Raw genomic sequence first — 14,840 nt, 5'->3', positions numbered from 1 at the left:
AAATCAACATAACAAATAGATATACAGCTCCCCGGCTTGTAGAAACTGGAGGAGAAGACAACAGGGGAAATCAACATATACAAATAAATACAGCTTCCCCGTTGGTAGCGAAATGGAGGAGGAGAGAGCACAGGCGGAAAATTCAAACATAACAAATATAACAGCTCCCCGTTGTAGGAAACTGGAGTGGAATAGCACACAGGGAAATCGAACATCAACAAATATATAACAGCTCCCCGTTGTAGGAAAACTGGAGGGAGAGAGACAAGTGCGAATCAACATAACAAAATCATACGGGTCCCCGTTGGTAAGGAATATACTTGCGAAGGAAAAGAACACAGGAATATCAACATTAACAAATATATACAGTCTCCCCGTTGTAGATAAGCCTAGAAGAACGGCAGGTAAATACCATAAGTCCCTGCTAGGAACTGACACAGAGACAGAGGGAAATCAACATAACAAATAGTATACAGCTCTCCCGCGTTCTGGTAGGAAACTGGAGGAGAGAGACACAGAGAAATCAAACATAACAGATTAATATAAGCTCCCCGTTGTAGATAACTGGAGGAGAGAGACACAGGGAAATCAACATAACAGGTGTATAAACCCCGCCTGAACTTGTGGCGGAGGATCATGACGAGGTATGATTATTTCTGGTTTGTTAAAATACATATTGCAATCGAGTATACAAGAATCAAGTGCACACAGCACTAAGCGCCAAAGTCCCGTGACACTACCCAGTCCAACTCGACCTGTACACTGCTCATTGGCTGGCCTCTACCTTCATTAGCTCTTGCCCAAACCCACTGGCCTTCAGGTTTATCTAGCAAGTACTCTGCTAGGTAAAGCCCGCCTTATCGTTCAGCCTCATGTCTGGTCACCATAGCAGCAACCACTCGTAGCACGGCGCTCCAGCAGGTAATCTCACTGGTCCCCCAAACCAAAGACCTCCTTTGGTCGTCTTTCCTTCCAGTTCTCTGCTGCCAATGACTGGAACGAACTGCAAAATCACTGAAGCTCGAGACTCATATCTCCCTCACTAGCTTTAAGCACCAGCTGTCAGAGCAACTCACAGATCTCTGCACCTTCACAGCCCCATCTGATTATAAATAGCCCATCAACTACCTCATCCCCTACTGTATTTATTTATTTATCTTGCTCCTTTACACCCAGTATCTCAACTTGCATATTCATCTTCTGCACATCACCATTCCAGTGTTAATTGCTATATTGTCATTACTTCGCCACCATGGTTCTATTTATTTCCTTAACTCCCTTATCCTTACCGTCGCTTTGCTCACATTGTATATTAGACACATATTTTTCTACTTGTATATTGATTGGCCAGGTCGCGAGTTGTAAATGAGAACTTGTTCTCAACTAGCCTACCTGGTTAAATAAAGGTGAAATAAAAAAATTACAAACAAGATCCCAACAGGAGCAGTGGGCCCTAATAGACACAAACACACCCTAACAGGAGCAGTGGGCCCTATAGACACACACACCCTAACAGGAGCAGTGGGGCCCTATAGACACAAACACACCCTAAAAGGAGCAGTGGGGCCCTATAGACACAAACACACCCCAACAGGAGCAGTGGGGCCCTATAGACACAACACAAACACCCAACAGGAGCAGTGGGGCCCTATAGACTAAACACACCCTAACAGGAGCATTGGGCCCTATAGACACAAACACACCCCAACAGGAGCAGTGGGCCCCTAAAGACACCCAACAGGAGCATTGGGGCCCTATAGACACCCCAACAGGAGCAGTGGCGGCCCTACAGACACCAACACACCCCAACAGGAGCAGTGGGCCCTAAAGACACCCCAACAGGAGCAGTGCCCTAAAGACACCGCAACAGGAGCAGTGGGCCCTATAGACACAAACACACCAACAGGAGCAGTGGGCCCTAAAGACACACTCCACAGGAGCAGTGGGGCCCTATAGACACCGCAACAGGAGCAGTGGGCCCTATAGACACAACCAAACCCTAACAGGAGCAGTGGGGCCCTATAACACAAACACACCCCAACAGGAGCAGTGGGCCCTATAGACACAAACACACCCTAAACAGAGCAATGGGGCCCTATAGACACCCCAACAGGAGCAGTGGGGCCCTATAGACACCCCAACAGAGAAGCAGTGGGGCCCTATAGACACCCCAACAGGAGCAGTGGGGCCCTATAGACACCCCAACAGGAGCAGAGGGGCCCTAAAGACACCCCAACAGGAGCAGTGGAGCCCTATAGACACCCCAACAGAGCAGTGGGGCCTATAGACCACCCATAACAAGAGCAGTGGCGGCCCTATAGACACAAACACACCCTAACAGGAGCAGAGGGCCCTATAGACACCCCAACAGGAGCAAGAGGGGCCCTATAGACACCCCAACAGGAGCAGTGGGCCCTATAGACACAAACACACACCCTAACAGGAGCAGTGTGGCCCTATAGACACAACACACCCTAACAGGAGCAGTGGGGCCCTATAGACATAAACACCACCCAACAGGAGCAGTGGGGCCCTATAGACACAAACACACCCCAACAGGAGCAGTGGGGCCCTAATAGACATAAACACACCTAACAGGAGCAGTGGGGCCCTATAGACATAAACACACCCTAACAGGAGCAGTGGGGGCCCTATAGACCACAAACACACCCTAACAGGAGCAGTGGGCCCTATAGACACAAACACACCCCATGTGACAGCGAGACTGAAAGGTCATGAGGGAGAGCAGCTGCAGTCAATATAACATAATGACATCATAAAGTAAGAAAGCTGGACAATTTTACCCTTCTCTGTTTAACTTATGAATCCATTGTCATTTGTCTTCTCTGTTTTTCATATAAGAACGCATTGACATTACAGCCTTTAATTGCCACTGTTCATGACTGAAAGTGCTTTAGAGTTCAACTCTGCCAATATGCTCTAATACAAGTTAAAAGTTGAAAAATGCAACGTGCGTGGTGTCTGTCTGTATCTCTTACAGGCTGAGTGGCTACGTCGTCCCTCTGGTAGGAGCTGGGTAGTAGCAGTGTTCAGCCAGCTGTTGGTCTCTGTATCAAACACCTTTATCTTGTTGCAGTAGATCTCATTACTAGAGTGGAACGGACCGAAGCGATCTGCTCTGCCTCCAAACACAAACATCTTAGTGCCAACGATGGTGGCAGAGTGGAAGTCCCTCCAGCGAGCTGGAGTACCCTGGAGAGGAGAGAGAGAAGAGAGAGAGGAGAGGGGAGGAGGGATAGTGGAGAAGAGAGGAGAGAGAGAGAAGAGAGGGGAGAGGGGCAGAGAGGAGAGGGAAGAGGGGCGGACAGGGGAGAGAAGGGCGGAGAAGAGAGTTAGTGGTGATGGTGGCAGAGTGGAAGTCCCTCCAACGAGCTGGAGTATCCTAGAATAGAGAGAGAGTCAATGCTGAGACCACGGTATATTTCCAGATGAGTCGTGTATTACACCACAATGCAATAAACACATTAAACTACTGTCATGACGTGGCCCTCTTTGGGTATAGCTAGTGGCTTCCCCCTCTCTCCCGCCTACACCCAGGTTCTGTTATCTCAGGTCCTAAATTCCTGGAGGAAACGCTCTCCCTCATGCAGTAGAGAGAGAGAGAGTTTCACAGTAGAACAAAGGAACGTATTCTACCTCACAGAACTTGAGAACTGAACAATGTCCATGTTTTGGAGAATGTGTAAACGGTCGGTGGAGAATCCAGCTACGACCCGGTCCGTTTTGTTTCATGTTTGTTACCATAACTCTGTTTATACAGGTGCCTCCGTTATGAGGTTTGCGTCTATTGTATAAAATGAATGAGTAAAGATGAAACTATTTGTGAAATGATGTAAGGTGATGGAGCATTGGCTACACGGCGGGAAATGGTTAAACTCAGACTATCGATCCCGACAGAATAAGAGCAAATCTTAGATACCAATTACTAGTCTGCAGCTAGAAATTGTGTCAACCTGGGATGCGAAGACCGACAACCACCGATATATCCTATGGGAACTTGTGAACGGATCATTGCTAGAAGGCCATTTTCAAGTCTTGCCATAGATTTTCAAGCAGATTTAAGTCAAAACTGTAACTCGGCCATTCACTGTCTTCTTGGTAAGCAGCTCCAGTGTAGATTTGGCCTTGTTTTTTATGTTATTGTCCTGCTGACAGGCGAATTCATCTCCCAGTGTCTGGTGGAGAGCAGACAACCAGAAAATCATTTTCCAGAAAACTTTGCCAGGGCTTAGCTCCATTCAGTTTCTTTTCTATCCTGACAAACTCCCCAGTCCTTAATGATTACAAGCATACACATAACATGATGCAGCCACCACTATGCTTGAAAATATGGAGAGTGGTACTCAGTAATGTGTTGTATTGGATTTAACTCAAACATAACACTTTGTATTCTGGACAAAAAGTGAATTGCTTTGCCACATTTTTTACAGTACTACTTTAGTGCCTTGTGGCAAACAGGATGCATGTTTTGAAAATTCTTTATGCTGTCCTTTATATTAGTATTGTGGAGTAACTACAATGTTGTTGATCCATCCTCAGTTTTCTCTTATCACAGCCATTAAACTCTGTAACTGTTTTAAAGTCACCATTGGCCTCATGGTGAAATCCCTGAGCAGTTTCCTTCCTCTCCGTCAACTGAGTTAAGAAGGACGCCTGTATCTTTGTAGTGACTGGGTGTATTGATACACCATCCAAAGTGTAATTAATAACTTCACCATGCTCAAAGGAATATTCAATATCCGCCTTTTTTTATTTTACCCATCTACCAATAGCTGCCCTTCTTTGCAAGACATTAGAAAACCTCCCAGGTCTTTGTAGTTGAATCTGTGTTTGAATCTGTGTTTGAAATTCACTGCTCGACTGAGGGACGTTACATTTAATTGTATGTGTGGCGAACAGAGATGAGGTAGTCATAAAATCATGTAAAAAAAAACATTATTGCATACAGAGTGAGTACATGTGACTTAAGTCCATTTTTACTGAACTTATTTATGTTTGCCATAAGGGGTTGAATACTCATTGACTCACGACTCAAGACATTTCAGCCTTTCATTTTTAATTCATGTGTAAAAATGTCAAAAAGCATAACTCCACTTTGACATGGGGTAGTGTGTAGATCAGTGGATAGTGACAAAACAATTACAATACTAACATCCGTTTGGATATTTGAATAACTGTGCACATCCCTAACCAGAAGGTAAACAGCTCCCTCTAGTGGGGAATGATTTCAAACAGGTGCACTGCCACACCACAGCAAGACAGGTGTGTGACTGACTACTACCTTGCTATGATTTCTGAAGGAATTGCTCTTAAAGCTGCAATATGTCACTTTTTGGGCAACCGACCAAATTCACATAGAAATGTGTGTTATAGATCTGTCACTCATTGAAAGCCAGTCTAAGAAGCTGTAGAGCTGTTCTATGGGCACCATTTACAGTATATGCTTCCCGTTCCCGTTCTTAAGTCTCGTTTTTGCGTCATTTCTTTCAATTTTGTACACCAATTCCAAACATAAATATACAATAGTTTTGCTTATGGAAAATATATCTCACAGTAGCTTAGAGGGTTGTGGTAAACCGTGGGGTGTTGGGTTGACACAGAGACAGGGAGGTATTAGTCTGCAAAAACAACTTTACTAAGACAGAAAATAAACATAAAGAAAATCACTTAGGTTTGGCTTGGTCCTTGTCCTCTACTTTTGCTCTGTGTCGGTCTCTCCTGGTTCTCTCTCGCTGTGTGCCACATTGCTCCTTGTTTTGGGCCTCCACGGCTGGTTGGCACTTTCCCCTAATTACCTCCACTTGCATCTGTCCGTGTCGGGGTGCCCAGCTCCCGTATTCCCAGCAGAGGGAGCCAACGTCACCTCACATACCTCCCCTCTATTACCATCCCCCGGGGTAGACCTACTGGGATACCACATATTCTACACTATACTTGCTTGTTTTGTCACATAAACTGAAATAAGACAAACTATTAGAATTTTTGCAACCAGGAAATGGTGGAGTGATTTCTGCATAGTGCATCTTTAAACTGAATGTAAATATCTCATGTCAAACTGTTTGATACAGGAGATGAACTACACAGGGTAGCCTAATTAATGAACAACTTCAACACCGGCCCCCTTCAACACTAATTCGTTAACTAATGAACATTCACAAGCTGAGACACCGCCACCATGGTCCTTAGTCTTCACTAGTCAAACGCGAAGGTGAGCCTACCCACCCCTCCCACCTCTGACCATTCACTTCCTGGGGGTTGGCGTTACTAGTCCAGCGGTTTGAGACCATTTTCACTTCGCTGGCGGAGAGTTGGCGTTACATAGTTCCAGTTTGAACCATTTCACTTCCTGGGGTGCGTTATCTAGCCAGTTTGAGACCATTCAACTCCTGGGAGTTGGCGTACTAGATCCAGTTTGAGACCATTTCACGTTCCTGGAGATGTTGGCGTTACTAGTCGCAGTTTGAGACCATTGCACTTCCTGGGGGTTTGGCGTACTATCCAGTTGAGACCAGTTCACTCCTGGGGGTTGGCGTTACTAGTCAGTTTGAGACCATTTCCACTTCCTGGGTTTGCGTACTAGTCCAGTTATTGAGACCATTTCACTTCCTGGAGTTGGCGTTACTAGTCCAGTTTGAGACCATTTCACTTCCTGGGGTTGCGTTACTAGTCCAGTTCGTGAGACCATTTCACTTCCTGCGTTGGCGTTACTTAGTCCAGTTTGAGGCACCATTTCACTTCCTGCGGTTAGTCTTAGCTGTAGTCCAGTTTGGACCATTTCACTTCCTGGGTGTTGGGCGATTACTAGTCCAGTTTGAGACCATTCACTTGCCTGGGGAGTTGGCAAGTTACTAGTCCAGTATTGAGAACCATTCACTTCCTGGGGGTTGGCGTTATAGCTCCAGTTTGAGAGCCATTTCACTTCCTGGTGGTTGGCGTTTACTCAGTCCAGTTGAGACCAGTTCAGCTTCCCTGGGGTTGGCGTACTAGTCCAGTTGAGACTCTATTCACTTCCTGGGGTTGGTTACTAGTCAGTTGAGACCATTTCACTTCCTGGATCGTGGTCGTTGCATTACTAGTCCACTTTCTATTGAAGGTGGACATAACAGATAAGAGCCTCTAAAACAATCATCGGGAGAGCTCCAGCCCAAGCAGTAAAAGGACAGAAGTGTGACACTAACATTATACTGTTACCCTGCCAATACCTAGCCGGCTGAAAACGATATCGCTACAGGGTGGGCAGGGTGAAACATGTATCATCGTTTACAGAGCGATAGTGGAAAATCAGAAGTTACATATTATTACATTAATATATACATATTTTTTGGAAAATTTAAATATATACAACAATGTACAGTAAATGCTGCTGTTTTTCTCAAGGAGCTTATACAAGAATCCGCTATGCCCCAAAAAAACATCAATCAGCAAATTCAATCACCTGGACCACTCAGATTAAGATTCAAATCATATCGTCACCGCGCTCCGACGCTCGGTCGATTGGCCAGAGCTTACAAACTATTAAGACTACCAAGGAAGCACAGCGCGAAACTGCCCAGTGACACGAGCCTACCTGCGAGCTAAATAATTTATATTTCTCGCTTCGAGGCACAATAAACACTGAAGCATGGCATGAGAGTACCAGACTGTTCTGGAAAGGACTTGTGTGATCACGCTCTCCGTATCCGATGTAAAAGTAGTAGAACCTTAATAACACAGGTCATACATTCCTATCTTTAAAGAAGGCGGGGCCATGGACAGCGACGCGATTACCAGGCTGTGCGCACCTTGTCGCCGACATCGCTAACCAATGGCCAACTCTTCCACTGACCTTATCAATTACCCTCGTTCACTAATCTGTCTACCCCTGTAAGTCTGTCGGAATAATACATCCAACATGTTTTCAAGCAGATATCACCACCATAGGTCTTTGTGACTACCACAAGAGGACAAGCCCGTCACCAAAGGTAACCAAAAGCACTACCGTACTATGGACTACCGTTACACTGAAGTGAGCATCTCACGTCCACTCTAGAACAACGAAGTCGACTATTGAAAAGTTGCTTAGTCATTAAGCCTCACATCCAACTTCGCACTCACTCTATCGCTCCGAGGAAAAACCCGTCAGAGCGAGAGTAAGACGCAACTATCCAATGTTTGAACGACTACACCTCCTCTATCAGTTATCGCGAAAGACAAGAACACACAAATCTGTATTGCACTCCATCTCTGCCTTTCGCGCACCTGGAACAAAATGAGAACATATACCTAGTGTGAGAATAGCAATTATGTCATTAACTACAAGACTACAGCGATTCTAAACACACCATAGAATGCCCCATAAAGATTAATCTACTCTCTCTACGATACGATCGCGTGCAGCTTCACCGACCGCTCCACATACTCGTCAACCACCGTACGTGAGTCTCCTTAACACATGGATCACGGCACATAGCCCACCAGTGTGAGCAGAGAACATTCCCTAGAAAAGCTCAGAGCGTAACGAACAGGAGGACCCGAAGTGACCACACATCGACGCATCTCGCCGGAAAGAGACACGACGGACCCTCTGACCAGCGAACGTGGCTCATCCCACGTAATCACCATAAAGCACTCACCCATTGCTTCACTCGATTGTAACTCGACATATAGCGGCCAGCGCCAAGCGAACTGCACATCAACACATACCTCGCTGAAGTGGTTTCTCTAGGCACGTGTCCACCGCACGACCTAAGCCACCAGTAGGGTAAGGCCCATGATCTCACCGGCACCGCTCACCTGAAAGAGGCCTGATCAGGTGAAGAGGAGCGAGTTGAGGGCAGATGGAACACAGAGAACACAGATTTTGGTGCCAGGATATAAGTATCAATCACTCTGCCTAACAATCTGAGTCAAGACTAAAGCGCAAGATAGAATTTACTGAAGACTACAGGTGTAAATTATACGGGTAAAAGAGACTCCACACCACAGGTCCACGTGCCCCATCAGTTCTCGAAGACAAAGAACAGGTGCGGCACTGTGTTGCATCCGAGAGAGGAGCAGCACCTATTGACGAGCCTCTCTCCATAACAATTTCGCATTATAGCGGTTGTCCACATACGAACACATGAGCAAAAAACCATATGACTGGTATTCGCTAACTATCAGCCGAGAGCGACAGTCGTTTTTGTACATGAGACTAGACAGCCGGGAACCAGGACGCACTGCAATCCGCTGATAAAAGAAATACAGACATATTGAAATTGGGTGCCCCCCAGTATCTCAGGTGAAGACTAGTGTATGAGAGTACTGAAAGACTCTTGCCCATTCGTCCACCAGGAGCCTACAAGGACAGTTTTTAATAACAATGAGTGAGCACACCTATCTGAGAGCGGCTACTTCTGATTTCGAGCTATTGAGCCCAAATATTATCACTGCTGACCAATAATGCGCCAAACTGCTCCGCCTGACCCGCGCGAAGCAACGGATAAGGTGCAGGTCGGTACTTCCAGTAATCCAGCTTGGCTTACAGCTGACCACCCCAAGTTTATTCTCTCAAGTACACTTGACCCAGCCCTGAGGTGTCCCGAACAGGTAGCATGCCACCTGAAGAAATTTCTCACAAACTCGCCAGCCCAACACCAAGTAACGAATCTATTTCTGGAAGGAGTTTCGCTCTAAGTGCTCCGTGTTGCCAGCCCGAAACGGCAAGACCAACAGCTCCCAAAAACATCACTCCTGGCCTATACCGGAAGCCGCGGAGTCTTCATCCAATGCACTGAGGCTTAGGAATCTTAGAGCAGGCTCATCTAACCCAACATCAACCAGACTTGTGGCTATCTATATTGCTAGTAGGTGGTTTAACGTGCGAGTAAGATGGCCTTGGCGTTCTAGTGGATTAAACTCGTGTGCCTGGGTTAGCGGTTATACTCTTTATCGTAGACACTAAATGGCGTAGCGGGTGATTACCTCTCGTCTTTCTGCCTTGCGGTTTTTAGCCGATTAACAAATGCGTTTGTGTACCTTGGGTTTAGAACGAATAACTCGTTGTGCCTTGGGGTTAGGGAGTTAATTATCGTGCAAGAGATAAATGCTTCCTTGTGTTAGTTTAGGTGGGATCCTACTCGTTGAGTGAGTACCTCTGGTTAGTGATGTGTTAGCACCATCGCCTATTGAGATTTGCACTATTATGGGAATAATGGTCAAAAACTCAGATGATACCTCCTAGGGTATAGCGGTGTAATCGTTGTGCCTTGGGTTAGTGAGTACACTCGTGTGTGGCCTTGGGAAATGTTTGGCTGTGATTTAATCTCTGTTTTCTGCCTTGCGGTCAGGTTTATTGGAACTCGTTGGTCGAGCTTTGAGGTTAGGTCTGTGAAGTAGCCGTATCCTATGATCGGAATAGATTACCATGTGTCCATTCCTCCCACTTCTTTGTGTAGAGCAAGTACGAAGAACACTTGACAACAATTTGGTGGCGACACTACAAAATTACTCTTTCATCTATGCTCAACATACCCTCACGTGCTCCCGGTCCTTTTACGTATTGAGTGAGGAACGATTCCACTAGGGGCAAGATTATTACTTCCATTTTTTTTACGAACCTTTAGACCATCTCGATCTATATATGTGTTCATCTTAAATTTTGTTATACTGAGAGGACTGAAGCTATCTGTCTCCACTGAGAGTGTCGTGTCTAAGCTGCTAAGTTGAAGGTCATCTGAAGCTTTGCTTGCGAAAATATAAGATATACAAACACCACACTAGGTCCTGTTTTATCTCTTGGCAATTGACCTCATCAACCCCTACTCTTCTGTATTACACAATTCTTAATGCCTCTTCGTGCCAGCGTCACCTTTAAGCACAGTAGCCTGGTGCCTGTAGACTGCCTACTTCTACTCAGCCTCATGAGGGTCCGACCTTCGAGGGAAGTAGCCCTTTACAATAGCCGCCTTTAGTTAGCTAGTTAGCACCCGTAGGATGGGAAAGTACATAAAGTATTCAGTATTAAATACAGGATTCTCTCTTAAACTGATGCCAATGATGTTATTGTCTAGTAGCACAACAAGTAATACCTAGTTAGCAGGCATTAGTCCTTCTGCCGTTATATACTAGTACCTGCTACTGAGCTTAAGTGACACATCTGGGGATGTCCGTTGTAGTGAGTGTCACGGTCTATGAAAGAGGCCACCGTCAGAGGCGATACATGGCCTCAGGGAAATCCATAGTAGGTTTAGTCACCTAAAGATACCGCGACACACCAAGTATAAGAACAGGCCATACTTGGGAATAACAAAGTGTACTTCGCAACACTACAGGGATGCGGAGTGAGATGGCTTATGGATATATAAGAGACTATCTTCTAGCAAAACTGCTTTCCTTTGTTCATGGTCGTTCTCAGTGTTCTCCTGTTGAACATGTTGAAAGTTGTTTGTGTATGCACATCCAAGTCACTCGACTCGTGTACAAGATATGACCAACACGACCTGCACTCATCTATGTATTCCCCCTTTGCTGACATGTGGCGCTGACCTACGTCTGACTTGAGCCGTATGATATGGAGTACTGCTGTGTTAAATTTTTTTTGTTCCCTCCTTTCCTCCTGTCCGCTCCAACATTACACACTAACAGTACCATTTCTAACTGCGTCATTGACTGGTTGTGTATCTTGGAACCCAGAGACAAATACAATCATTTGTGCGAATGAATATTGGTTGCATGTGTCGTACAGGAACATCGTTTATGGTTGCCAGGTCAGGTCTTAGAACCACGAGGACAAGCACAGATTGTGAAACGGCAGAATATGCTAGTGACCACTTTGTGCGTCTAAGCTCACATGTTTTTGCAACTTTCCACTCAAGTATCTAACCTGTGCTAGAGAGCTTAAAATCCGTTCAACTCTTTATTCACTCTGCTCTGTGCCTAACTAAACCATTATATGCCCTAACCATACTTACACCTATCATACCCTTACACACATCACCACACTATAGTCACCCACCCACACACACCCAACACAACACACCAACAACAGAGCGATTCACATACACTCATCTATCTACATCACGAATCACAATGTCACATCAGCCCACACTACAAACACATCGACTACAGAGATCCTCTCCGTCCTTCTATGATATGCCGTATCTGACCCATGTGACTTAGAGAGCATGTAAACCTGGGCATCATTCGGAGTGATGAGAAGTGCATCCTGCTTTCTCATCTCTGTATGACATGAGATATTCGACAGAGGCTCAAAGAGTGTGGCGAGACCAGGCAAATGCCCTATCTCTATGGAGGCTTGTGAAAGGGGCGAGGTCTTCTTAGCTTGCCGATATGAAGGCGCGCAACATGAGTTATAGTAGTGTTCACCGACGGGCCGGTTCTAACCATCAGACCAAATTTTATTGACAAGGAGGCCACCAATAGCCAATTAGAGGTCAGTGCTGTATAGGAGGGCCCCTAACCGAAGTAATGACATGACAGGTTCCCAAGTGCCAGCGTACTGTAGTGTAATCCAGTTTACTGAACCGCCATGATAGGAATGTGTAGACATATTAAGTTCTGATGATGACAACCAGGGGCATCGATGTTGATATGCTGGTTGCGCCCATTGGAGTGACCTGATTCACCTGTAATTTTGACGCGTGCTATATCACCACTGACGACTCCAAGTTGCAACAGCAGTGTAAAGTTCAAATGCGTTGCCCCAAGGATAAGTTATCTGAGAGTTCAATGGCCACAGATCTGGTGTCTTGTGCAAGGCGCGCGGTGTTATGTACAGGACGCCCACGGGACAGGTTTGCTCCACGTGGGCCTACACCCTGAAAGCAGAGTAGTATAGCACACGGATGGCTGAGCCTCTTAATCACCACTTCTTTAAGTGGAGGTATTACCCTATTTGACTCGAGCGCATGCATCGCTTAAAGGCCCCGCCATTTCCCATTTCCCGTCTACCGCCGCTACGGGCCCCGGTGTTGAAGTTAAGAGTGGCGACGTAGGCCTCTATGCGCAGAAGGTGCGCCACTCGCATGATGCTTTTGAAGTGGGGCCCTTATAAAACCCTGGTGTTGACTGTAAGCCTCAGGTGCGCCCGCGATCATGGTGTTCTGTGAGACGGGAGTGACCCACGGGTCGTTGCAACGACCGCAGCCGGCTCATCGCGCCCCAGGTGTACAATGAAGAGCAGCGTGTGCCCCTGCCGGTGTTGAAGGGAGGGCGCCACGAATGATTTTGATTTTTAACAAAACAACCTGATGACGCGGAAGGCCAGGCTGTTAACAATTCTTACCTTTTCCAAACAAGTTGCAGCGTTGCACGCGCGGTCGCCGGCTCTTGCTGTGATGCGGGAAGCGTTCCGGCTAGTAATTCGAAAGGTGCCCTTCCGTTGCTGTCCTCTCGAAAAGTCTTGCGTCTAAGAGGTCGCCGCCTGGAGCGTAGGCATGTGCATGTTGTTTCTCTTTATGTGCGTGTGTTTGCTCACGTCTGGTGGCTGACCGCTGTGCGTGAGGCCGCGATGTGTACAGTGCATGCTCTGTGCCAAGTTGGTATGAATCAGCTCGCCGGCCTCTGCAAAGATGCTTGGATGTCTTTGAATTTTCAAGAGTGGGGATCTCTGTTAACAAACCCCATTAAAGAAAATGAAATTAAAAACAGGTCAGGCTCCCTATCGTTCGACCTATCTCTGCAGAGTGTAAGCTCCCCACCTCGAGTAGTATTATGACTTGCGAGGCCTGGCGAAAAGGCTCGGCGGACACGCGTACTCAGGCTGACTGGCTTCTCGTTCAGGCTAGAATTAAAAATAAGTGCACTCATGGCTTATCCGAGCGGAGGCGCAAGAGCTCTAGAACTGTTAATGGTAGCACTGTCTGCTCTGTGTGCGCGGGTGGTTCTTATAGCCACCAAATAGAGCTTCTGGAAAATGGGTTAAAGACCTGAAGCAATAAACCCTCTCCTCACATGGCGTGTCCCATGTCCCTTAATGTGTTGTGATAAGGGGCGGTGTTGAAGGGGCCGGTGTTACGAGCGTGGAGGGGCTGGTCGGGCCGGTGTTTGACGCGTTGAGGGGGCCGGGTCTGAAGGGGACCGGTTTCGACGGTGTAGGGGGCCGTGTGCCGTTTGAAGGGGGCCGGTGTGCAGGGGCCGGTGTTGACGGGGCCGTGTTGACGGGGCCGGTGTTGACGGGGGCCGGTGGTTGAAGGGGGCCGGTTGAAGGGGCGTGTTGAGCGTGTGAGGCCGGTGTTGACGGGGCCGTGTTGACGGGGGCCGTGTTGACGGGGAGGGGGCCGGTGTTGAAGGGGGCGGTTGACGGAGGCGGTGTTCGGGGCTGTGTTGACGAGAGGCCGGTGTTGACGGGGGGCCGGTGTTGACGGGGGCCGGTGTTGACAGGGGGACCAGTGTTGTGAAGGGGGTGTTGACGGAGGCCGGTGTTGACGGAGGCCGGTGTTGACGGGGGCCGGTGTTGACGGGGGCCGGTGTTGACGGCAGGCCGGGTATGTTGAAGGGGGCCGGTGTTGACGGAGGCCGGTGTTGACGGAGGCCAGGTGTTGACGGCCGGTGTTGAGGGGGCCGGTGTTGACGGGGGCCCGTGTGACGGGGCGGTGTTGAAGGGGGGCCCGGTAGGTTGACGAGGGTCGGGCCGGTGTTGAAGGGGGCCGTGTGACGGGGCCGGTGTTGACGGGCGGTGTTGAAGGCGTGTGAAGGGGCCGTGTTAGGGGGGTTGTTGAAGGGGGCCGGTGTTGAAGGGGCGGTGTTGAAGGGGGCGCGGTAGGCGGTGTTAAGTGGGGCCGTTAAGCGGTGGTTGAAGGGGCCGTGTTGAGGGGGCCGCGTGTCTTGAAGGGCCTGTG

The 14,840-nt window shown here is 47.7% G+C and overlaps 1 protein-coding gene across 6 annotated transcripts in view; it reads right to left on the bottom strand.

Annotated features, from left to right (window-relative positions):
- Positions 1-14,840, bottom strand: part of klhdc3 (kelch domain containing 3) — a 45,590-nt gene that overhangs the window by 6,096 nt on the left and 24,654 nt on the right. For all 6 annotated transcript variants that reach the window (XM_024140889.2, XM_070440239.1, XM_024140892.2 and 3 more), the window contains one exon: positions 3,000-3,213. In XM_024140889.2, the coding sequence (XP_023996657.2) occupies positions 3,000-3,213 (214 nt within the window). The remainder of the gene's footprint in view (positions 1-2,999; positions 3,214-14,840) is intronic.

Source organism: Salvelinus sp. IW2-2015, unplaced genomic scaffold (genome assembly GCF_002910315.2).
Source record: "Salvelinus sp. IW2-2015 unplaced genomic scaffold, ASM291031v2 Un_scaffold2324, whole genome shotgun sequence".
Taxonomy (NCBI): Eukaryota; Metazoa; Chordata; class Actinopteri; order Salmoniformes; family Salmonidae; genus Salvelinus; species Salvelinus sp. IW2-2015.
This window is presented reverse-complemented; position numbering and strand designations above follow the sequence as displayed.